Source organism: Alosa pseudoharengus, unplaced genomic scaffold, assembly GCF_046254945.1.
Source record: "Alosa pseudoharengus isolate Yale_2024_CS ecotype anadromous, Long Island Sound unplaced genomic scaffold, YU_APseudo_1.1 YU_APseudo_1.1_scf_10, whole genome shotgun sequence".
Taxonomy (NCBI): domain Eukaryota; kingdom Metazoa; phylum Chordata; class Actinopteri; order Clupeiformes; family Clupeidae; genus Alosa; species Alosa pseudoharengus.
The window spans coordinates 34318430-34344618 of record NW_027468565.1 but is presented as its reverse complement, the minus strand read 5'-3'; the positions used below and the strand labels follow the sequence as shown (position 1 = coordinate 34344618).

The following is a 26189-nucleotide window of genomic DNA, read 5'->3' as shown; positions in this document are numbered from 1 at the left end:
TCCTGGAGGGCATTCAGATTAATTTTCAAAACCAAGGGCAAAGTCACTCGAACATTTTTCACATAATCCTAGGACCGCAGCAATGTTGTGGCATTTAGCATAGCCAATCGTATGTTGATGCGCCTGTGTGGCAACAGCATTTCCCATAATGCATTTGAGCAACTGTCTGTCGCTAACTGGGCTTCGATCAAGGCTGGGTGAAGAACTAACGGTCGGTCACCCTTGGGGAATATATAAATTTCTCTTCGTGAAAGGTAAATGCATTTACAAAATATTATTAGTGTTTATGAATGGTAATGTGCATATGAACCTCATATCTAGTATTATTGTCATTGGCTCAAGCATAGTTCCTTTCTAGGAGCAAGTGGTCGGTCATTGAAGAAAGGATTTGTCCAGATTAGGTTTGTATTGTTATGTTAGCTAACATTGGCTAATTGAGTAGGAATTTGCTAACCTGTCATCTATCTAAATTGTGACTTTATATCTGTATTACAAACACTGCAGCAATAGGTATTTGTTAGTGTCAGTCCAATGGATGCAGAAATGCATTTTTGTCTTTGCCAACCCCTCGATAGCTGGCTAGCTAGCAAGGTGTCTTTATACCATAGCATGCTGCATGCATCTAACTGGCGTTAGCTAGCTAGCTACCGGTAACTGTTAGCTATGCCTTTCGAGGTTTGTGGACCAGCAGTGGCCAATACAACGATTTAGATATGAAGGTATGCAGTAGATAAGGTCAGTGGCACCTCATCATACAATATATGACTGTATCTCCAAACTAGGCTATTTAGTTTGTGAAACATGCTACGATTCCCAGCTACCGATAGCTAGAGACATCAATGCAGGCTGGCATGTTACAATGGATAGGCATCTAAGATACCTGGCTAAATTAACACAGTTAAGACCAGACGGGAAAATCAGCAGTCTCAGTCAGCTAGCTAGAGCTAGCTAGCATTAGATAGCCAGTGTCAGTGTCTTGATTTACTTGTCCAGTTTGTCAAATGGTTGTTGGTGATAATGTCAATGACTACTGCCACCTGGTTTGTCACCTAACATTTAATTTTATGCCTGGGCATATAAATAGCATTTCAGAATCTAATTTATGATGTCGGATGATTCGAAAAGTTCCTGTGTTGCAAGATGCTATAAACCATGGACTGTTCGAATCCTTGAGGCCAGGCAGACGTCTCTTTTCACATGACTAAAACATATGAAACAGAGAGACTGATAAGTTTGTTTCCTCAAGCCACGCGGACCCTGAATACATATAAAACTCTCTAAATATACTACATGGACTTGCCACACTGCACTCAGCCTATACACACTGCACTTATACACACTGTACTTATACACACTGTACTTTTACACACTGTACTTTTACACACTGTACTTATACACACTGTACTTATACACACTGCACTTATACACACTGCACTTATACACACTGTACTTATACACACTGCACTTATACACACTGTACTTATACACACTGCACTTATACACACTGCACTTTTACATACTGCACTTTTTACCCCCAAGTCAGTTTTATTTTTATAGCGCATTCAACATGCACAGAGTGCAACCCAAAGCGCTCAACAAACTTAGTGATACCTCTGCACAGGAAAGTTGAGTAGCTAAATGCCATTTCACTACATGTTTTACAAAGTATCTCTATCTATGTGACAAATAAAAATCCTTGTGTGCATAACGTTCGTTTTTTTTGGACATAAAAGTACATTTAGTCAAGATAAACACCAATTTATTTATGTGAATAATTTCAAACATACCAGTAAAATGTGTGACACTAAAAGGATTTGCTTGACCTTGTACTGTAGATTATTTAATTTGTATCAAAATCAGATTGAGTCTCTGAAGTACTCTCTGTGAACTACTGTACATTATTGTCTGCTTAAGTGAGTGTCAGGTGTTGCTAATCCACTTAAGCACAGTTTACTCTTGTTTACAGGTTGTGAAGGACCAGTGACACACATCCCACATGTTCAGGATCGTCAAGGATTTAATGGATGCAACATTAGGAAACCATTAGGAGGACCTTATGGAATCTATATTACCGCATCTTGGCTTAAACCCTTTTCGGCCCGGTCAGGACCAGAAACTAGTTACCTCTTCACCAGCTTAGCCCAAATCCCCCAGGCCAATGCTAAGTCCCTGACACGGTGAGGAGATTGGATTAAGATAATATTAGAATTCGCTCAGAGAAGGAGCGGAGGAACGCACCTGCATGCCCCAGGGCCCAGATTCAGGCCACTGTGTGCTCATCTTCTGTGACGCCTTTACAGCCACATACACACCCTTTTTGCCACAGCCTGCCATTTGTGCAGTATAAGCTCACTTTCCAGCTTACATCAAGCCCTGGGGTGGTGAGTGGCCATTTGAATGCGACATCTGTGCGGCTTCAAGAGTGCAATAGGACCCCCTGCCTTGACCAAGCTTCTGATTACCTGCCCCCTATTTAGTGTGTTGGTGTGTCGTGACTGAAGCCTGAAGAGTGAAGTGGTGTTGATGGCCACATGGCGGGAAAGCATCTCGTGAACATAAATGAGTAAATTAGCTGACAAGTAAATGGAAAAGGTCACAGCAGGCGAAGTTGTTGCTTCCATGCCCAGTGCGGTCCATCCGCTCTGAGAGATGCCATTGCTGCTGTGGACGGTTTGGAGAGGGGAGGCTGTGCCTGCCTGAAGCTTCTGTGGATAGGACTGCATTGGCCTTGACAAATTAGCACACACAGACTCCGTATGCCTCACTAGCATACACACTATGCCACTTGAACAGTAAGCTCTCTGTCTGGGGTCCCGCTGTTTGTAAGCTGTTGTGTGTGTGTGTGTGTGTGTGTGTGTGTGAATGTGAGTGTGTGTGTGTGTGAGAGTGTGTGTGTTTTTTTTTTTCTCTCTCTCTCGTTTGCCTGCCCTGGAAGTTTTGGATGGTTGAGCACAAGGGGCACTCTGAAGGAGCCCGGTGGTGGTGGCTGAGATTTGGCTGCAGTTGACAGAGCGGCGTGCCAGCCAGCCCTTCCGCACCGTATCCCCACGCACACCTCCCACACCCCTGCATCTGACGCAGGGAGGTTTTCGGGGAGAGCAAGGGGTTAGTCATGAGGGTCCACTGACACACACCTACACACACACGTGTGCACACACACACACGCATACACACACAGACCGCTTTATTTCCTCGGACCGTCTGCGTTTCCAAGACTCCCTGTCCAACCCTCCCCCTCCCAGTGTGAGACGGAGGGAGCTGCAGAGGCCATAGAACCCCACCATAGAACCCCACCATAGAACCCCACCATAGAACCCCACCATAACCTCCTCTCCGCTGACACTACCCTCAGAAGCCCAGCATGAAGCTGAAGAAGCAGGTGACCGTATGTGGGGGTGCCATCTTCTGTGTGGCGGTCTTCTCCCTCTACCTAATGCTGGACAAGGTCCAGCACGACCCTGCCAGAAGGCAGAACACCGGGGGAAACTTCCCCAGGGTATGTACGCAAGGATTTTTGAGTGATTCTTGTTTTTTTTTAAATGATCTGTGCCATGCCACTGAAATGAATTAATAGTTCTACATAAACAGTCTGCAACATTTAATTTAGACTCCTGACAGTCACTTGATGGCTTTAAGCTATTAGGCTGAGCAGATTATTCCAAGATCAAAGAAGTCTTTTTATCACTCTGCTGTAATTCTCTGAAGCTTAATTAAGTCCATATTTATAAGGTGCTAATTGGCTTAAATTGTTCAGATTAATTTATTCACCATATGACTCCCCCAGTGCTTCTCCTGACCGAGCGGCATGTAAGGAAAGATGGCGTTTGACAACCTCAGTAATTACCTATTTTAAGACCTGCCGTCTTAATTACTTGATGAAGACAAACAAGAGCAATTAATTAATTTGTTAGGTTTTGTTTTTGTTTTTGTTAACACGCTGTCAGTGTGTTTGATGTTTCTGTCCTAGTGTGATCTTTGCTGGCAAGAAAATGACAGGAGCGGTCATCATGCCTGTGGTTGATTTGTTTTTGTTGTTGGTTGTTGTTGTTTTTGTTGTGGTGTGGTATAGAGCCAGATCTCGGTGCTGCAGAACCGCATTGAGCAGCTGGAGCAGCTGCTGGAAGAGAATCATCAGATCATCAGCCACATCAAGGACTCTGTGCTGGAGCTCACCGACACAGGCGCCATCTCGCCCAGCGGCCACCTGCCTTTCCGCAGCACCAACGGCTCCTGGGTCATGCCCTTCGACGGGAGGCCCACTTTCCTCTCGCTGCGTCCGCGCGACTGCCAGTTTGCTCAGACCCGCCGCGGCCCCACCGAGCTGCAGGTGAGTCCGGGCCAGTTGCTTCACCTGGCATCTGATTTGGCACTGGGCATTTATTCATGAGACTGCGTGTTTTCTGTGTGTATTCATACTACTTGTTTTCTTATGTTAAGCATATGTTGTATATTGCATATCTGTTTATGTTGATAATGAAAAATGTCACTACAGTCGTACTTTACAAACATACTGTGAAAGCACGTTCTCAGTGATATTTATTTATATTGGCATGAAAATAAGTCATCCATCTCAAACCCTGAAACAAAACCCTGCTCTTTGACCTGGGGAATGTTTGTATGGCATTAACTATTTAAAGGCACATCTAAAATGTGATTTTTTTTTTTTTTACTGTGTGTTAACAGACGCTCGATGTTTACTCTCTGCTGAATTTCGACAATGTGGACGGTGGCGTGTGGAAGCAGGGCTTTGACATCACCTACGACCCTGGCGAGTGGGATGAAGAGCCCCTGCAGGTGTTTGTGGTGCCACATTCACACAACGACCCAGGTGGGCCCTCCCCCACAGCCCAGCTGCAGCATTTTCAGACACTGCGCCTGAATTCAGGCGTGGGCCAGGCAATGTTAAATGTGAAAATAGATGATTATATGGAATAGCTTTGAATGGTTCACTTCTTGTGACTTCAGGCACCGAAATGTTCCTCGCTCTAAACCCTGCATCTCTCTCTGCCGTTGTTGTCCTGTTTTCTGATCTGATCTGAAGCTCTCTACTTCAATGGTCTTCTGAGATTCATTAGGTGAACACGTTTTCCATAGTGCCATGCAAAGAAAGTCCACCATAGACAGGAAGTCCACCATAGACAGGAAGTCCACCATAGACGGGAAGTCCATGGGCAGGGCTGTAGGTCCTTGAGCAGAGATGGGAAGTAACGAAGTACAAATACTTCATTACTGTACTCAAGTAGATTTTTCAGATATTTTTACTTTACTTTACTATTTATTTTTGAGGCGACCTTTTACTTTTACTCCTTACATTTTACAAAACAGGCTCGTTACTTTAGTTTCAAATAAATTCAGTAGAGTTACCGTTATTATTTTTCGCATCATAAATATGGGATGGGAATATAGGCTACGTCGCACTTGACGCACCACTACAAGATGACTCGACAGATTTGGGCGGCATTCGCGGCAAATCATTGTAGTTTGATGGCAGTAAAGTTAGCACGTAGTGTGCAAATGTATAGTCCATCTTACTGTATACACACCCATGAAGCCAACAGAGAAAATGCAAAAATAGAGACTTTTGTGTAATTATTCCAATTTGTGTAATCATTCTATTTCAGAACCTGACATACAATCCAAATAATCTACAAGAAACCTCAGAAATGCATACTTTTATTGTCAGTATGCATTTTGGGTAACCAAAAGTCCTATGGGGAGTTTCCATATGGCATTACAAAACGCATGAGCATACCTTGGCAAATAATGGTCTAAAGTGCTAATTTTTTATTCTACATTGATCTACTTTTGCACACAGCTTCGCAAGACCTGGTGCTAAGACTCAGGTGTGTTTCTAAAATCATATCAAGTGACCTAGAGGGCTGAAATGTGGTCAGTTCAGAGATGCTTGTTATCCGGCAGAAGGAGAAAACAATATTCTAGGCTCTGTAACTCCGTGCCAGTGCTCCTAAGAAACTACAGGATCTTATCTTTCTAAAGATGTCCAGCATTTGATGGTAGGTCAAAAGAACACACTGCCCTCTGAAGTAGGCAGTGCAATGTTGGGGGGAAAGCCTAGAAATGGCCCAACAGGTTATGGGAAGATTTAAAAAGAGAGACTGGCACTCTTGCACTCAAGTAACATTTGTGTGGTCCAGGTAGGCTACCGTTGCATAAAAAATGGTTGTCATTCACAAGACTACTTTTACTTTTATACTTTAAATTTCCAAGCCTGTACTTTGTTACTTTTACTTGAGTAAAAAAGTTAAATCAGTACTTCTACTTTTACCAGAGTATTTTTTAACACAAATATTTGTACATCTACTTGAGTACGGGAAGTGAATACTTTGCCATCTCTGTCCTTGAGGAAGGAGAGGGTTTATGTTTTGTGGGTTTATGTGGCAGAAGAAAATAAATGGTGGAAGTGAAGTGAAAGAAATATGTGCTGAAATAAAGGATCGCTGGTCACTCTGTTAACATGGAGTAGCTGATGTCTTCGGGGATACACCAGTTGCGAAACTCCAGGTCGATACTGATGTTTCCTGATAACCGATGCCGATATTTGTTAGTTTACTTCATTTTTGTTGTTAATCATACCCTTTAATCAACCATTTTCAAGTCTTCCAGGCCTTCGTAGCACCAACATAACACAGCATTTACTGTAGCAATATGGGCCTGTACTGATGTTGGGCTAATATATCGGTGCATGGCTACATGCCTACATTGAATGAACTCTGCATCATTGAACCATTGATTCAGATGAACCATTGGCTCCACATGCATTCGTGATTGTGCGTTAATTGACCATGCCATCATTAGTGGGCTCATTATGGAATGAGGAATTGTTGGCATGACTGTGGTTGCGTGAGTGAGATTCAGTAGGGCTTTCTTGCTGCTGCTGCAGCAGTGCGGCTGACTGTGGTGAGGGTACAGCGTGTTCAGCTCGCCTCTGATCCGTCACTTAGACACATGCGAGCAGCCTACCCTCTCTTTAGTTTGTCTCTCTCTCTCTCTCTCTCCCTCTCTTTCTCTAAATATCGCTCAGCTCTCGCTGCAGGCACACACACACACACACACACACACACACACACACACACACACACACACACACACACCCTGCGGGCTGTGGGTCTGAAGGGACTGGACCGTCTGGGCTGGCAACAGCCTGGCCGTAAGTGTGTGTTTGTGTGTGTGTGTGTGTGTGTGTGTGTGTGTGTGTGTGTGTGTGTGTGTGTGTGTGTGTGAGATCAAACTAGCATCGTGCAGACCAAATTATCACCACCACACTCCTGATGACCATGTTACATATTATTTGCATAACTCATATGATAAACATGATTATTATGGGGAATATGACTGAAAAGAGCAATTTCACTTTACCGGATGAGTTCATCCAAAATATTATTCAAACACAACTGCTGGAAATAATGAGTGATGACTTGGCCCTTTCATCTCTCGCACACCTTTCTTGTTTGAGCTGACTTCATGTTTTGCGCAGGGTAAGGAGACGTTCACGTCTGAATAATTGAAGGAGCGTTATTTTTAACAGGGCTTTCTGAGGCGCAGGCAGCTTCTTGTTTGTTGTTCTGAATGGGAGCCTGTCACAGTTCTAAACTTTTGCGCAGTTTTTTTTTTCTATCCATCCATCCTTGCTCCATCCCTCCCTCCCTCCTCCCTTTCCTCTAGGCCCAGTAGCAGGATGGTGCAACACAGTGGGGAAGGGGGGAGGGTGTTGCTGGGAAATTAATTTCGAGGCTCAGGCTGCTCGTTAACTCCCGCTGTTTCTCCATCTGCGATCAAGGCTGGATCAAGACGTTTGACAAATACTACAGCGACCAGACGCAGCACATCTTCAACAACATGCTGGTGAAGCTGGCAGAAGACCCACGCAGGAAGTTCATCTGGTCTGAGATCTCCTTTTTCGCCAAGTGGTGGGAGAGCGTTGACATTCACAAGCAGGCAGCCATGCGCAAGTAAGGATCTGGCCAAGAGGGGCACCACTGTGTGCTGCCTCCAGTTCGTAGGCTACTACTAAGGTTTTAGATGGCCATAATGCTAGTACTGCAGAGCAGTGAAAGCCGTCCATTGTCCTCTGTGGACGTACAATTGGCCCTAGTTCCCATTCTACACCACGTCCTATTTATTCAAGAAAAAAGTCCTTTTCAGACATTTTGAATGAGAAGTAATTATCCAACCCCTCCAGTTCCTGAGCTATCAGACAAAAGAATGTAGATCAGGATATTGTTAATGCCAGTTAACATTTAGCAGTGATTTCTCTTGCCTATGAACGTTTTAAAGACACAAACCTGTTGCTCTTGCCTGCAGGTTGATTCAGGACGGACAGTTAGAAATGGTCTCGGGCGGCTGGGTGATGCCTGACGAAGCCAACACCCACTACTTTGCCATGATCGACCAGCTCATCGAGGGGCATCAGTGGCTGGAGAGGAACTTGGGTAGGTATTGCCCTGTCACGCCATCCACACCTCAACACTACTAAGCCCATAAATATAGAAACTTTACGTATAATGCAGTATTTAGGGTTTTGTATATTACATTTACATTCAGGTTTACATTTACATTTATTCATTTAAAAGTCTGCAATATATAGGTAAGTAGGTTTTATATGTCTATGACTAACCCTATGGTCAGATGAGCGAGACAGGAGAAAGACAAAGGGCTATTCCTAGCTTGTGCTTACCAGGTCACTAAACTAAACTAGAAAGCTGGGCGTGATTGCTCAGATTTATCAACACACTGACCGACCATGTTCTTGTGCTCACTACTATTTTCATAAAATAGACCTCTAGCCTATTTTCATCCCACCTGGTTAATTGCTTGCCTCTTGTCACGATAAGTCGCTAACTCTTTCTGTATATGAATGGCAGCTAGTTGCTTCTTCTTTAAGCTGTCAGTTGAATTGGTCAGTGCTGGCTTTTAAAAGGTCTATATTTATAGGGGCTTTTTATGCCTTTAATTGGACAGGACAGTAGAGAGAGTGACAGGAAGTAAGCGTGAGAGTGACAGGAGTGGGACCAGGAAATGACCCAGGTCGGTCTCGAACCTAGGTCACTGTGGACACGTGGAACTGAGTATGGTCTGGGCTCTAGCCAGTTGCGCCACAGCGCCTCCCAGTGCTGGCTTTTTTAAATGGTTTCCTTTCCTTTTTCTCTCCTGTGGGTTTCAGGCATCACGCCGCGCTCTGGCTGGGCCGTGGATCCGTTTGGCCACAGCGCCACCATGCCGTACGTGCTGAAGCGGGCCAACCTGACCAGCATGCTCATCCAGAGGGTCCACTACTCCATCAAGAAGCACTTCGCCGGCAGCCGCAGTCTGGAGTTCATGTGGAGACAGGCCTGGGGTGAGACGTGGGTCAGGGAGAGGAGGGGGGTGGGGGTGTTTTGGTTATAGAAATACAACATTTTGATATTTCATTCACGGCAGACCTTTAGTTCATGTTGAACATAGGAGGAGAAAGTTGTGGTACACCTTGGTGTTGTACTTTGATCATTTCTTAGGCATTGAGAAGTTATTTTGTGGGTTTATGCATTTCTTTTATACACTGCAGGCTTTTTTCACTGAGTTTTGGGGAATGGGACAATATGCCTGAACCAGTGTAACATTGCTACTGCTGTTAATGTTACTGAACAAAACCCCTTGTTCAAATTCTCTGTTGCTATGGTGACAGACCCGGGCTCCGGCACGGATATCTTCTGCCACATGATGCCGTTCTACAGCTACGACGTTCCGCACACCTGCGGACCCGACCCCAAGATCTGCTGCCAGTTCGACTTCAAGCGCCTGCCGGGCAGCCGGGTCAACTGCCCTTGGAAGGTTCCGCCCAAACCAATCGTGGACACTAACGTGGCTGAGAGGTGGGTGTATTCAGTACGTCAGGATAGAATATGGAATGGAATGGAAATCTATTTATTTGAAGCAGGGACAATGCACAGAATAACATTTATCCTGGGATCCAGGAAAATATGTCTTGGGCCAGGTTGTAGCAGCAATTGCTAATTTGCACCTGTAGTCCCTGTATATATAGAGTAGAATAGAATAGAAAGCCAATCATTATTGTGATTTGTATAGCTCTGCATACAATGAAAGGAATAGATGGATGCTCCAGTTTGTTGCATTAAGAAACAAGCTTAAACAAACAGCATCTAAACTTGTCAGTACAATTCAATTTGAATATTTCCACTATACAGCATGTTTCCCCTCATGCCTGTTTTCAAAACAAAAGAACAAAAACAAAACAAAACAATGGAACCCAGAACACTGAACAGAATTCAAGAGAGCACACATACAGATAAATAATACATGTCTTACACTTACAGCAAGTCTCTCCATTCCACACACATTCCGCAGTGAGATGTGCTGTGTGTTTCAGTTCTCATAACTCTATCACAAATACTACACAAGGTAGAATCTGTTGACCATGTTTTATCTGACTGACTGAACTTGCACAAGACAAGATTCCTTTTGCCATCACGAAACTGGGGCTAAACCTGACGGCGGCTCATCAGCAGGAACGGTAGAGAGCAGGTTCCTAAACCTGTTTTTATTTCTTCTTCTTGTACGATCTATATTTCCCTATCAGTCTGAAAATCTCCCTTTTAAACAGCTCCACACGGCTGCTCTCTCACAGTAGGTTTCCACACAGCGAAACCGTTTAATCACATACATGTTTTCATTACAACTCTGGCAGCCTACACCATCCCTCACGCACCAAACACAAACACGCTGAACTGATTGGTTCTGGTGTGGTTCTTATTTGAATAAAGTTACACTTTCGCCAACTCTGTTTCGCGTGCCTCTGCAAATTCGCTCTCATTTCGCCCAATCAGGGCTAACTTCGCCACCATTGAACCTCATTGAGAGGGAAGCTAAATTCGCTTCAAAGGAAACCCACCGTCAGGCCCCAGTAGACAAAGCTGGACAACAAGAAACTATAAATAGACAATGTCAGTGCTAAAGGTCAGGAAAAACAATTTGCAGAAAATGTCAAAAGTGAGAAAGATAAGTCAGGTCATTATTAAAAAAAAAAAAGCTGATAGACGCTATATTGAGAAGACCTTGTGACTTCAGATGCCCTTATGAGATGCCACACAGACAGCCAAAATACTTTTGCTCTGGAAATGGGTGTGTAATATACTGATGCTTGTTTTATTCCTCCAGGGCTAACCTTCTCCTGGACCAGTACCGCAAGAAGTCCAAGCTGTTCCGCAGTAAGGTTCTGCTGGTCCCACTCGGTGATGACTTCCGCTACGATAAGGCTTTGGAGTGGGACCAACAGTATCACAACTACCAGCGTCTGTTTGACTACATGAACTCCCACCCAGAAATGCATGTGCAGGTATGGTTCTGGATTTAAACAGGCATTCAAATGACCTTGTGGTTAGGCTTGTCTTGTTACTGTGGAGCTCCTTATAAAAAGCTACCAAGGTCTTAAATCAGTAGACCGGACATCTTGTGGTCTTGTTGTTTATGACTGAATGCTGGTTCTTGCCTTGTAAAAGCACTCATTACATCCTAAATGCCATTGTCCTGGGTGCGATATAGCACAATGAAAACATTAGCATTTCCAATTTGCCAAAGACGTTCTTTAATTATGGAAGGAAATTAAATCTGCTTGATGAATTATTGGTGAAACACTGTGTCTGATCTTTAAAAGGCTGTGGGGGGGGGGGGGGGGGGGTTTCTCACCTGTCTGAAATGCCACTGGAAGACCGGCTTGGGGAAAGTGGAGGTGTTTGTCTCTGCAGTTGGGCAGACACCGATTTTAGGGCCTCTCCACGGCTGTACAACAAACACCCCATTAAGCCAAGCTGTGAGCGCAGGAAAAGCTCAGAATTAACGAGTAATTCATGTAAAGATCATAAAGTTTTATGGGGCGAGAGACTGCGCGCCGGAGATCTCTGGACGGCCCCTAGTCGCACGGAATCACCCTCTTAAGTAGCCTTTTCCTGTTCTGCAAGTTTTCAGCTCCATCTGCTTTTGTTGGCGAATTCCCCGCTCAAGGTTTCCCTCTTTCCCTCTCTGTCCGTCTGTCTGTCCGTCCGTCTCGCTTGGCAGGCCCAGTTCGGGACCCTGTCGGACTACTTCAGCGCCGTGTACAAGGCCAACGACGTGGCCCCCGGCACACGGCCGCCCGACTTCCCCGTGCTGAGCGGCGACTTTTTCGCCTACGCCGACCGCGAGGACCACTACTGGAGCGGCTACTACACCTCCCGGCCCTTCTACAAGAACCTGGACCGCATACTAGAGTCCCACCTCAGGTGAGTGGACTCCTACCACCCCACCACACCACACCTTAGCTGGGCCTCTCTGAGCAACTGCTGCTAACCACTACAGGCCGGTTTAGGCTGGCTGGGTCCTGGCTAAGATGGCCTTATTAAAAAGAGCCAGAGAGGGGGCATTAATCTCTCTCCTCTCTGGCAGCGGTGGAACCATTTTATGGTGCAGGCCTTTGTTCGGTGGAACAGCCCTCCCTAATGGCAGCAATTACAGTCGTCTCTTCCAAAATAGCCTCAATAATGGGTGGAGATGGCTCCAAATTGGCTCCTCCACTTGACAGGGACCAGAGAGAGAGAGAGAGAGAGAGAGAGAGAGAGAACGGAATGGTGTGCTCATGGGATGGTAGAGAGAAAAGGGACCAATAGACTCGTTAGTTTTCTCCTCTTTAAGGTTCAGCACACTATGCAGCTTTACGAAAAAAGCCCAGTAGACCTGAGTGTGCACATTGGATGTGCTGGAACGCTCTTGGCAGCTCGGCGTTGGTTATATTAGTTCACTGATCTGTCTGGACGTGTGGCTCTGGTGGTGGTGGTGGTGTGAGGGGAGCGGTCTGGGCTCTGATGCCTGCTCTGTGTGGTGGTTCCTCAGGGGGGCAGAGATCCTCTACAGCCTGGCGCTGTCCCACGCCCGCCACTCGGCCATGGAGAGCCGCTACCCGGTGTCGGACTACGCGCTGCTGACGGACGCGCGGCGCAACGTCGCCCTCTTCCAGCACCACGACGCCATCACGGGCACCGCCAAGGAGGCCGTCGTCATCGATTACGGCAACAGGTAGCCACAGGCAGGGGGCACGTGTGCGTGAGGATGTTTGTGCACACACTTGTGACTATGGTAGAGAGTGTGTGTGTGTGTTTGTGAGTGCTGTGCATTTTGGAAGTGTGTGTTTGTGTTGGAAGGGTTGGTGATTTTGTCCTTGAGCTTTCCTTTTGTATTTTGGCTGTGAGTTTTGTCATATTTAAATGTGTTTTTTTTAGGTGTGTGTGTGTGTGTGTGTGTGTGTGTTACTGTAGCAGCAGTTGGAGACTGGTAGGATGGCTATGTGTGTGTGTTTGTGTGTTTGTAACTCTAGCAGCAGATGTGTGTCTCTGTGTGTCATCACAGCAGCAGTGTGTGTGTGTGTGTGTGTGTGAACTTCTTGTCCTGTGTGCTCTCTAGACTGTTGCGTGCTCTGGTGGGCCTGAAGAGAGTGATCATTAATGCGGCCCACTTCCTGGTCATGAAGAACAGAGACGTGTACCGCTTCTACCAGTCGGAGCCCTTCCTGGAAACGGTGAGCACGGACACTCTGCTCTCTGACGCACATCAGTTCATTACACACATCTATTCCTATACGTGTGTGTGTGTGTGTGTGTGTGTGTGTGTGTGTGTGTGTGTGTGTGTGTGTGTGAGAGAGAGGTTCTCCCTTCACTGTAAAGCACTTTGGATACCTTGAAAAGCGCTATATATTGTGTTGATGATGTTGTTGTTGAACTGTGTATGTGAATCCTGTGTGTGTGTGTGTGTGTGTGTGTGTGTGTGTGTGTTTTTGGAGAGCAGGATGACCGGCGAGCCACCCAGGACTCCCTCCCTCAACGCACTCTGATTGAGCTGGACCCCAACGCCCCCAGGTGAGAGCCCCTCACTAACACTGTCCCTCACCCCAGGCCTCTCTCCCTCTCTCTGTTTCCTCTGCTCCCTCTCTCCCTCTCTCCCTCTCTGTGTTTCCTCTGCTCCCTCTCTCCCTCTCTGGCTCTCTGTGTTTCCTCTGCTCCCTCTCTCCCTCTCTGGCTCTCTGTGTTTCCTCTGCTCCCTCTCTCCCTCTCTCCCTCTCTCCCTCTCTGTGTTTCCTCTGCTCCCTCTCTCCCTCTCTCCCTCTCTGGCTCTCTGTGTTTCCTCTGCTCCCTCTCTCCCTCTCTCCCTCTCTCCCTCTCTGTGTTTCCTCTGCTCCCTCTCTCCCTCTCTCCCTCTCTGGCTCTCTGTGTTTCCTCTGCTCCCTCTCTCCCTCTCCCCCTCTCTGGCTCTCTGTGTTTCCTCTGCTCCCTCTCTCCCTCTCTCCCTCTCTGTCTCTGTCTCTATTAAATTCCCTTTTATTTCCCTGGGGGACTGCTCCTCCATCTTCATTATAACACGCGTACACATTGTATGCTGTGAGGGAGAGTTTGGATGGTGGTCTGTGTATTGTTTGTTTGTGTGTGTGTGTGTGTGTGTGTGCAAAGTATGCGTACGCTACATCTGCAGCCCCTTAGGCATCTGATGGCGTGTAACCCTGTGTAGCTGCACAGACTGTGTGTGTGTGTGTGTGTGTGTGTGTGTGTGTGTGTGTGTGTGTGTGTGTGTGTGTGTGTGTGTGTGTGTGTGTGTGTGTGTGTGTGTGTGTGTGTGTGTGTGTGTGTGTGTGTGTGTGTGTGTGTGTGTGTGCGCATTTGAAAAGTTATGCATCAGTATTGCCTCAGTCATCTGGTTCCGTTGCACTTGACGGAGCAGGACAATCTGTGTGTTTATTTGTGTTCCTCCCTGGAGTGTGAGTGTATAAAATAAATCTGTTTCAGTGGTATGTATCTGGTAGCATTCAGCACAGTGATGCAGGCCTGGTTGTGTACTGTGTTGGTGTTAGTGTGTAAAGTATATCTGCATCTGTGCCCCCTATGGTATCTGCAGGTGTTGTTTGTTTGTGATGCAGGTGTGTGGGTGTGTGTGTGTGTGGAAAGGAGGAAACCAGGCTCAGATGCTGATGCTTCAAAAGTGTAAAACAGTGTACGAGGCCTTAGGACAAGTCTGCGTAGGTTCCTCAGGTGTTAATCATAGTGTGCGTGTGTGAGTGAGTGAGGTATAGGATATAGTTAAACATTGTGGTGCAAGTGGTGCTTTTGGTTTGTGTAGGTTTATGTGTGTGTCTAAAGTTTAGTATTTCTGCATCTGTGTTCCCTCAGGTATCTGGTGGTGTTTAACCCAGTGGAGCAAGACCGGTTGTGTGTGGTGACTGCGCTGGTGAGTTCTCCAAACGTGCGTGTGCTGACCGAGGATGGCCAGACCTTACCAGTGCAGCTCAGCGCCCAGTGGAGCTCCCCCCTGCAGGTCAACGCTGAGGTCTACCAGGTCAGCTCATATGTGTGTGTGTGTGTGTGTGTCTGTTCATGAATATGAATGTACGTGTGTGTGTGTGTGTGTTTTGGTGTTTTCTCATGCAATTGTTGGTGAGTGAATATATTTGTGTGTGTGTGTGTGTGTGTTCATGAATATGAATGTACGTGTGTGTGTGTGTTTTGGTGTTTTCTCATGCAATTGTTGGTGAGTGAATATATTTGTGTGTGTGTGGGTGTCTGTTCATGAATATTAATGTACGTGTGTGTGTGTATGTGTGTTTTGGTGTTTTCTCATGCAATTGTTGGTGAGTGAATATATTTGTGTGTGTGTGTCTGTTCATGAATATGAATGTACGTGTGTGTTTTGGTGTTTTCTCATGCAATTGTTGGTGAGTGAATATATTTGTGTGTGTGTGTGTGTGTGTGTGTGTGTGTGTTCATGAATATGAATGTACGTGTGTGTGTGTGTGTGTGTGTGTGTGTGTGTGTGTTTTGGTGTTTTCTCATGCAATTGTTGGTGAGTGAATATATTTTTGTGTGTGTGTCTGTTCATGAATATGAATGTACGTGTGTGTGTGTGTGTGTGTGTGTGTGTGTGTGTGTGTTTTAACCACTTCTCCTCTCCCCTTCAGGTGTCCTTCATGGCGCGGCTGCCTGCTCTGGGCCTGGCCGTGTACCACCTGTTTGAGACCACGGACTCTCCGATGACCATGCGCTCCGAGACGGTGATGCGTCTGGCGCCGGGGTCCGGGGCCGTCAGGGGCCTAGACCCTCTGCCTCTCCGCATGCAGACGGCAGACGCCCAGCCCTTCTTCATCCACAGCCAGGCCTTCACGCTCGGCTTCTCCGGCACCACCGGCCTGCTGGAGGTGCGTCAGTCATTAATGTGGAGAGTTTTATGCTTCAAAACATTCCAAAAAAGAGGCCGTGTGTGGAATGTCAATCATTAATGTGGAGAGTTTTATGCTTCAAAACATTCCAAAAAAGTGGCCGCGTGTAGAATGTCAATCATTAATGTGTAGAGTTTTATGCTTCAAACATTCCAAAAAAGAGGCCGCGTGTAGAATGTCAATCATTAATGTGTAGAGTTTTATGCTTAAAACATTCCAAAAAAGAGGCCGCGTGTAGAATGTCAATCATTAATGTGTAGAGTTTTATGCTTAAAACATTCCAAAAAAGAGGCCGTGTGTAGAATGTCAATCATTAATGTGTAGAGTTTTATGCTTAAAACATTCCAAAAAAGAGGCCGCGTGTAGAATGTCAATCATTAATGTGTAGAGTTTTATGCTTAAAACATTCCAAAAAAGAGGCCGTGTGTAGAATGTTAAGTTTAAACCATTTAAAAACCCCAGAAACATTTAAAAAACGTGATGAAATGTTTTTTCATCATGTGAAGTAACTGCTATTTTGACAGAATGTCCAAACTCCCTGTGCTCTGTGTTGCCCGTGTATATCATCCCATCATCCCATTTAGCATGATGGGTAGCCACAGGGGGGGCTCCTCTCGCAGCGTTTTGCCCCCTAGTGCCGTAAGTCAGTGGAGGAGTACCATCGGCCTGTTACCAGACGAGTCGAGTGATTATGACGGCTGTTAACCAGCAGCAGATCTGTTACAGCATGCACATGAATTCAATCAAACAGATTTGGATGATTTATTCATCTCCCTTCCTCTCTCCTCTCATCTAATCTCATATCTGTCTCTCTCCTCTCGTTTCTCCCCTCTTTCCCCTACTTAATGCCTTCCTCTACACACCCCTCGTTCGTTCCCTTGACAACATCCTCAGAGTTTCCAACATGCCTCATTATATGGTTTGACATATTTCCCTGCACTGAGCACACCAGATCCATCACATTCGTCTGAAACCCTCGATAGCATGATTCAGCTAATGAAGGGCATAATCATGACCCCAGCGCTTTACTGTGCCTGCCTGGAGACCATTCTGGAATTAGGAAAAGCTCCAGAGTTCTGCTATTTTTACATGTCAGATGAACCAACCCTCACTCTCTCTCTCTCTCTCTCTCTCTCTTTTTTTCTTTCTTTCTTTCTTTCTTTCTCTCTCTCTCCATCAGACGATCCGGCGTAAGGAGGAGTCTCAGGAGATGCGAATGCAGTTCCAGTTTGTCACCTACGGCACGAGGCCATCCAAGGACAAAAGTGGCGCGTACCTGTTCCTGCCCGACGGCAGAGCCAAGGTAGCTCCCGCTCCCTCAGCATCACCAGCAGGAGCAGCTCAGTACAGCGCTGCCGGGTGCTCTGCTGCTATTACACTGCAGTGTCTTCCATCCTCCTCTCTCCATAGTCCATCTCCAGCCAGCTCATTTTGTACAGCAAGATTTAAGATTACGTTATTTTCCAGATCTTATTCAGAGAACATGTGCCTATTCACTCAGAAGTGTGTAGCTGTGCATCCAATGCTGCATGCTACATTGATGTATGGACATCTGTTTTTTGTATGCAGGTCATAAATTGCCGATTTGATTGTTTTTTAAAAATTTTCAGAAACACATTTTACCTGCTCAGAAATACAGTCACAAACATTTAAGTAGTACATCCAGTACATGTCAGTTAAAGCGCTCTCCCTCTCCCTCTCTCCCTCCCTCCCTCCCTCCCTCTCTCCCTCCCTCCCTCTCTCTCTCTCTCTCTCTCTCTCTCCCCTGTGAAAGCCGTATGCCCAGAGGGAAGCCCCGGTTGTGCGTGTGGTGGAGGGTCCGCTCTTCTCCGAGGTGGTCACCCACTACCAGCACTTCCAGCAGACGGTCTGCATCCACAATGTGCCCGGGGTGGACGGCCTCTCCCTAGACATCAGCGTGCTGGTAGACATCCGTGACCAGGCCAACAAGGAGCTGGCCATGCGTGTGACCACGGACATCCAGAGCGAGGACACCTTCTACACTGACCTCAACGGCTTCCAGGTTAGTGTGGCCACAGGGGTAGAGGTTGGGGGGGGGGGGGGTGTATCATTTGCACACAAAAACATTTTTTTTAAAAAATGTGTTGTATATGGTCCTGGTACATTTGAAAAAAAAAATGTTTTTTACCCTGTTGCCTTGTAGAAGCTGGGCTGAGGGCTGAGGCTCATGAAACATGGATGCTCATTTTGGACAGTATTACCACTTGTTGCTAGGTTACGTAAAACTCTTAGGCTTTTCATGTATTAAGTATTTTATTAACCACAAAAAATGAATCCAATCAAAAGCAGTAACACAGAGAAGGAATAAGATAAAGCATTATAATTAGGTAATAATGATTATATATATTATATTATATTATGGAAAATGCTATCAGAGAGAGTACAGTATATTTGCATTCTTATTATGAGCCATTCTTCTGGTGCTACTATGGTGAAGTCAGACATTCTTCCTTACTTTAGCCACAAACAATTTGCGAGGAATGCTGCCAGGGTATAAGACTGGATGTTCCTTCTGGTGCTCTTCAGTTTAGGGATCCAATTAATGTTTTAAAGAAAATCTGAGGCACTCACAAGGGTAATATGTTTAAAAAGTTTATATGTTTAAAAATGTAATCTCACTTGGCTATTCAGTTAAAATATGCCTAATCGTTTCGGTATAATCAACCATTTTGACTTGTCCTGATGAAAGCTGTTATGCCAAAACGAGTAGGCATGTCTTAAAATGAATAGCCATGTGAGATTAAAGGCCTTTTCAACATATAACCTTTGTGAGTGCCTCATATTTTCTTTAAAACATTCTTCATGACCTTGGTATCTCTGTCCCCGCAACTGCTGCTGTGCTGTGATGTGATGTGTGACCGTGGTGTACAGTAGACCCAAGGCCCTGGTTAAGTGCTCTGGTGTAGTAGTAGACCCAAGGCCCTGGTTAAGTGCTCTGGTGTAGTAGTAGACCCAAGGCCCTGGTTAAGTGCTTCAAGAGTTCTGGGCTCTTCCTCGTCCACAGATCCAGCCACGGCGCTACTTCCACAAGCTCCCCCTGCAGGCCAACTTCTACCCCATGCCCACCATGGCCTACATACAGGACAGCCAGCACCGCCTGACCCTCCACGCGGCCCAGGCCCTGGGTGTCACCAGTCTGGACAGTGGTCAGTACCCTGCCGACACCAGCATCTGTTCAGCTGACGCTCATCAGCACCCAGCTGGGAGTGGAATTAAACTGCCTGCCCCTGTCACACCTCGACCTCCACATCGCTTCCTCCACGTGACCTCTTCTCTTCTTCCTCCTCCTCCCTCTTCTCCTCCCTCTTCTCTTCCTCCTCCTCCTCCCTCTTCTCCTCCCTCTTCTCCTCTCTCTTCTCCTCTCTCTTCTCTTCTTCCTCCTCCTCCCTCTTTTCCTCCTCTCTCTTCTCTTCTTCCTCCTCCTCCCTCTTCTATCCTATCCCCTTCTCATCATTATTCCCTCTTTACTTTCTCCTTTCTCGTCCTTTATGTTCCCCCTCTCCCTTCCTCACCCTTCTTTGTCCTTTCCCTCTCTTCCCCTTGTTGCCTCTTCTGTAAACCCCCCCCCCCCCCATGCTGTTCTCATCCTTCCCCCCCCCCCCCCCCTCTCCGTCTGCAGGTCAGCTGGAGGTGATCCTGGACCGCCGCCTGATGCAGGATGATAACCGGGGGCTGGGCCAGGGCCTGAAGGACAACAAGAGGACCCTCAACCGCTTCCGCCTGCTGCTGGAGAGGCGTCCGGGCAGCAGCCGGGTAAGGCCGAGCATCAACGCCGCCACTGGCCTCCTCTTCGCTGCTCACGCACTCTCATCTCTCTCCTCTTTTATCCATGTCATTTTTATCCTCCATCTCTCCTCCCTCTCTCCTGTGAGGACCCTGCTGATTGGGAGAGGGAGGACAGGACTCCGGCTACTCAGGGTCACTAAAGGGTTTTTTAGTAGAGCGGAGCTTTGTCCTCCTGTTCTGAAGGAGTGCAGTTTCTCTTCTTTGTGGAGGCCATTCATGCATACCTCCCATGCATACTGTACTGTACATGCCCTCTGTCATTACACATCTTTTTCCCACTCTCATATTGACTCTGTTGTCTCTCTTTTCCACATCTCTCTCTCTCTCTCTCTCTCTCTCTCTCTTTCGTTCTTTCTTTCTTTCTTTGTCTCTCCTCTCCACATCTCTCTCTTTCTTTCATTCTTTCTTTCTTTCTTTGTCTCTCCTCTCTCCACATCTCTCTCTCTCTCTCTCTCTCTCTCTTTCTCTCTCTCTCTCTGCTGCACTTGTTCAGCTTGCATCCAATGCTGGCCTGTTTGCCAGAGTCTCCTCCTATTTCTCTGGCATGTTCGGTGATGAGGCTAAAGAGGTAACGTTGCCATGGCAACTGCAAAGCATAGCAAGCCGTTCTCCCCATGTGGCTTAGTTTGCCATCTGTAGTATAAACACCCCCCCCCCCCCAGTCCCTCCCAGTGCCGCCCACAGGCAGGGCGACCCTCAGTCAGGGCAACCTTGCCTCTCCCTGGTCATACGGAGAGTCTGACAGTCCCCCCCCCCCCCCCCCCCCCCCCCCCTTTCAGTGTGGATATAACACCCCGGCTAAGCTGTGATCTGGTAGAGGAATAGTGAAATAGTGCAGTCTCACGCAGTGATAGTTGTGTTTGAAACTTGATGCTGTGTATGATAGGTGGATTGTGTGTGTGTGTGTGTGTGTGTGTGTGTGTGTGTGCGTGCGCGTGCGTGTGTGTGTGTGTGCGCGTGCATGCATCTATGCAGCAGGTCATGGACAGCGAGCCCCTGAGCTTCCCGTCCATCATCAGTCACATGACGTCAGCGTTCCTGAACCACGAGGTGCTGGCTCTGCCGGTGGTGCCCAAGCACGGCGTGCCCCCCCTGCGCACCTTCGCCCCCCTCGCCACCCCGATGCCCTGTGACTTCCACCTGCTCAACCTACGCACCATCCAGAGCCAGGTGACACCCCCCCCCCATTCCCCCACCCCCAGACTTTTATGCATTTATTCATACAGTACACACACACACACACACACACACACACACACACACACACACACACACACACACACACACACACACACTCAAAGCAAACTGATGTTAGATCAATTCATTGGAGTCATTACACATGCACACATCATAACACATAATCGACCTCTTGGCGGCTTTGTGTGCATAATGTGTGCCTGAAGTGAGTATATGTACATGTTTGTGTGTTGTCAAGACCACATGGGGTATTATAATTTAATTTGGTGTGTGTGTAGTGATACAGCATATGGTGTGCGTGTGTGTAACACCCCTGTGTGCGTATTGGTGTTCATGTGTGCATAACAGCAGGACCCTCAGAGCCCATCCCCCCTCACCGCTCTGCTGCTGCACCGCAAAGCTCTGGACTGCAGGCTGGAGGCCCAGAACCCCGGCTTCAACTGCAGCACCACACATGGACAGGTGCGTCTCCCGTTAGCCTGAGCTTATAGCCATGACATCTACATGTATTCATTTAGCAGACAGACGCTTTCAGCCATAGCAACTTACATATGTCAGTTATATTACAAGGGCCGTTCTCCTCAGAGCAACTTTAAGGGGTTAAGTGCCTTGCTCAAGGGCACAACGGTGGAAGCCGAGAATTTAACACAACTTTTCAGGCTACATGGCTTTACTGTAGATGTAAGATGAGAAAAGTTACCAGTGTACCATTTAAATCGAAAGTTCACTGATCTTAAGCAGCAACATGGACTCGCAACGACAGACTCGGGAATAGAATCAGGGTCGACCGATTGTCAGGGGTTTTGCTGCTCCACCACCACGCATACATTTCTGATATGATTTACATACGACATGTCTTATGTTTTAATTATGTTATGGGCATATGTTATGGGTTTGTCTTATGTTTTGGGCAGCCGTGGCCCACTGGTTAGCACTCTGGACTTGTAACCGGAGGGTTGCCGGTTCGAGCCCCGACCAGTGGGCTGCGGCTGAAGTGCCCTTGAGCAAGGCACCTAACCCCTCACTGCTCCCCGAGCGCCGCCGTTGTAGCAGGCAGCTCACTGCGCCGGGATTAGTGTGTGCTTCACCTCACTGTGTGTACACTGTGTGCTGTTTGTGTTTCACTAATTCACCGATTGGGTTAAATGCCAAATTTCCCTCACGGGATCAAAAAAGTATATATACTATATACTATACCAGCGGTCCCCAACCACCGGGCCGCAGGACATTCCTAACCGGGCCGTAGCCTACGACATGAGTTTTAAAAAAAAATGCATGCAAACTAAAATAAATTTAATATGCAATAATGTCACGTTTTTACATGGCATAGGCCTATATGCAGTTGTTTGATTGCACGCATGTTTGCATTATGCAAGGTCTATTTTCTTACGTCTGTCTGTCCCGCCTTCAACACTTTTACATACAGTAATTTCCTTCAGCGCTGCGCAGCCTCAGGTCAGCTCACTTCACTTGATCAGTTCTTGGCGAACGGTAGTGTCACACGAAGTTAGCTAAACTGCTAGAATGAACAACAAAAAACAAGCATCTTTAGCAGGTCACTGGCCAGAGTTGCGAGAGCCGCTGCAGAGATTTCTTACAGAAAAAAGTCACCGTTAGCTGCACATTTTAGTGATGAGGATTACCTGTGTGACATATTCGGGTTGCTTAATGACCTCAACCTGTCACTCCAGGGGAGAATGACGACTGTCTTTAAACTGGCAGATAAAGTCACTGCATTTAAAGTTAAGCTTGATTTGTGGGGACGACGAGTGGACCGGGGTGTATTTGATATGTTCCAAACAGTAGTGGGGGTTTTGGCAAACCAATGAGTGGGTCCGCAACCCATGTCAATATCCTGAGTAGTCCTAACTTGTCAGCGCAGGAGGAAGAGCAGTTGATCGAAATTGCAAATGACGGTGGTCTTAAGAGTGTGTATAAGGAAACCTCTCTGGCGGGTTTTTGGATCAAAACCAAAGCAGAATATCCCGAGATAGCCGTAAAAGCGCTGAAAACGTTTCCCACCACGTAACTATGCGAGGCCGGGTTTTCGGCAATGACTGCAACTAAGACCAAATTGCGCAATCGACTGGACATTTCAAACACACTGAGGGTGTCACTGTCTTCTATCACCCCAGATGGAAGCTTCTTGTTGCAGGGAAACAAGCACAGGGCTCCCACTGATTATATTCATAATGCACGTTTAGTCCCCATCTTTTTCCCGCTGTTGTTGCAGGTAGTGTGTGCTTCACCTCACTATGTGCTGAGTGTGTTTCACTAATTCACGGATTGGGATAAATGCAGAGACCAAATTTCCCTCACGGGATCAAAAGAGCATATATACTTATACCTATACTTATTTTGCGAGAGAGACGCTCATGGCTTTCTCCAATGCTTCATAAGACGCATTCAAAGTTTTGACTTTCAATCCAAGGGCGACATATCGGATGCTTTCAGGACAATTTGCTTTTGTTTGTGTGCTTGGTAGGCCTAATCAAAAAGACAATAATATGTGACATGCCCATGCCATCTATTGCCTGCTTAGAGGAGTTTATTGGCCGTTTTCAACACCTTTATCGTGCGAGAGGGACGCTCATGGCTTTCTCCAACGCGCCCACAGGCGTTTCACACGACTCATTTGGTACGTGTCCATAATCGCGGCAAAGCCCACCGCGGCGCACATAGCCCATGTTTTGTTCCCATATTTTGTTAAGCATGTTCACAATTATAGATGTAGCTTCAAGTTTATCAATATTCATAGTTCATATTGTTAAATTTTCACTTCTTCAAGTTCACGTTTTTCACAAGAGATCGTTACCTTCACTGTTCCTACATAACTGGAGCTAGTTCTTTTCAAGTTATGCATACACAACACATATGGAACATGGAACCCCCACCCCCCCCCCCCCCGGTCCGTGAAAAAAAAATAGGAATCAAACCGGTCCATGGTACATAAAAGGTTGGGGACCCCTGTACTATACTATATATTGAATGTGTGACTAAAGACTAAGAAGAAGTTTTTTGGCGGCCATCCTGCAACGCACTTTGGGCAGTTATCGGGCAGCTATTTTCCCATTCAAATGAATGTGGAGGCATACAGAAAGGTGTTACAAACTAACCCCATGCATTTCTATGGAGGATTCGTTGAGTACTGTCTCCTCATTAGAAAGTCTGCCAACAATCAGTAGTAGATGTCTACTGACCACATACTTTCCAGTGATCTATGTGATGACTGTGAAGGTTATTGAGCGATTATTGTATGATGTCTGACATAAGTCCTTTGTTTCATGTTTCCTCTCTCTCTCTCTCTCTCTCTCTCTCTATCTCTCTCTCTCTCTCTCTCTCTCTCTCTCTCTCTCTCTCTCCATCCAGCTGACCATGTCCAGTCTGTTCCGGGGTCTGGACCTGCAGCTGCTGCAGCCCACATCTCTGTCCCTGCTCTACCCGGGGACGCCTCTGGCCAACGACTCCGCCATCACCCTGGAGCCCATGGAGATCTCCACCTACAAGCTCAAGCTACGCTAGCCCACCACACAGCCACGGACCAGGGAGGGGGGGGGGGGTCTTGCTCTGGAGCCTCTACACCCACACAGGGCCATCTCTTAGTGGGCTTCTGCTCTCTTGTCTGAGCCCACCCAGACCACCTGGACTAGAGCAGCCTGGCCACCTCAACCCAGAGACCCAAACAGGACTGTGGGCAGTGGTGGTGGGCATTCTTAAATATCAGGGGCTGCCTGGACACTGTGGAGAAAAAAAGAAAAAAAAAACAGACATCTGGAACATGGGAAGGGATGCGGGGGGATTTTGGAAGGACCTGATGAAAGTCAAGATGGCTGTGATTTTCTCATTCAGGTACGCTACAAGCCAGACGCTACATGTAAATATTGTAACATACAGACGTGTGCGGTTGCGGGAAGGGTGGTAGTGGTGAGGATTAAACCTCCAGTGCAATTTCTTACGCTCTCTCTCTAGCTCCCTTTTTTTCTACTCTCGGCCATGTAAGCTGTGTTGGAAACTCCGAACCTACATGAGCTCGTGATGTCCCTCTTTTCTACGCCAACAGACTGCTCTGCGAATGTTGCGACAGGAGGGAGGAAGTGGACTCTGTGTCAGGGATCTCGACCCCATCGCCCCCCCCCCCCCCCCCCCCTCGCTGTGGAGTGGGGTTCCATGGGAGTCTGTTCCCATCAGGACTACGACCACAAGACTCTAAGCCTCCCCTCCATGTGCTGTGGCCCCCCATGGACAGATGACCTTAGCGTAGTACTAGTAGTTGAAACTGCACCGTCCTCTCTACCCCTGCAGACTTTGTTAGCGAGAGGTCTTCTTCATCGAGGACTCCTGTGGAACTCTGATGTTTTAGTGCGAGTGGCGCTGCCCTTTGTCTGGAGTGGTGCTGTCACTTCATATGACTGAGTGCCCTGAGGACACAACACTCGGTGATCCATATTGGTTATTCTTTTTTTCTTTGTTCGCTAGGAATGGTGTCGTGTACTATGCTAGTATGCAGTAGAAGGTGACGCCTACTGTTTTAACATATGAACACTATCGGTACGTTTAATTGTGTTGTCGTCACGGTCATCGTCATTGGTACCCTTGTGAAGGCCCGAGGTGTGTGTGTGTGTGTGTGTGTGTGTGTCTGTGTGGGAGGACCATGTGCTGAGCTCCACTGACGTGCTGGCTTCCTGCTGTTCAATGAGCTACTCAGTGCAGTGTCCTCCCCCTGACTCACTCATCCTCCCACCCCTAGGCACGCTTTTATCCACTTGAAGGGGATGATTTAAGTTTGGTTTGCCACTTCAGTTTCATCATATTTTACTAGTTTCAGACATAATGATAGGGCAGGCTATATGAACTGTAGCGATCGTGGAAACACTTTGGAACAGATTGGCAGCAATATTTAATTTTGGTATTATTATTATTATTATTATTATTATTATTGTTG

The 26189-nt window shown here is 46.8% G+C and overlaps 1 protein-coding gene across 1 annotated transcript; it reads left to right on the top strand.

Annotated features, from left to right (window-relative positions):
• The first annotated feature begins 176 nt into the window (after nt 1–176).
• man2a2 (mannosidase, alpha, class 2A, member 2) lies at nt 177–24805 on the top strand. The gene is made up of 22 exons (XM_076270574.1): nt 177–254; nt 1967–3496; nt 4070–4327; nt 4684–4828; nt 7799–7970; nt 8323–8450; nt 9182–9355; nt 9683–9869; nt 11173–11350; nt 12070–12272; nt 12880–13062; nt 13447–13561; nt 13828–13898; nt 15201–15366; nt 15986–16222; nt 17424–17546; nt 18018–18266; nt 19269–19410; nt 19884–20017; nt 21026–21220; nt 21596–21709; nt 24617–24805. The coding sequence occupies exons 2-22, from the start codon at nt 3362–3364 to the stop codon at nt 24767–24769; spliced, it is 3462 nt and encodes a 1153-aa protein (XP_076126689.1). The 5' UTR covers nt 177–254; nt 1967–3361; the 3' UTR covers nt 24770–24805.
• Nucleotides 24806–26189: the final 1384 nt, after the last annotated feature.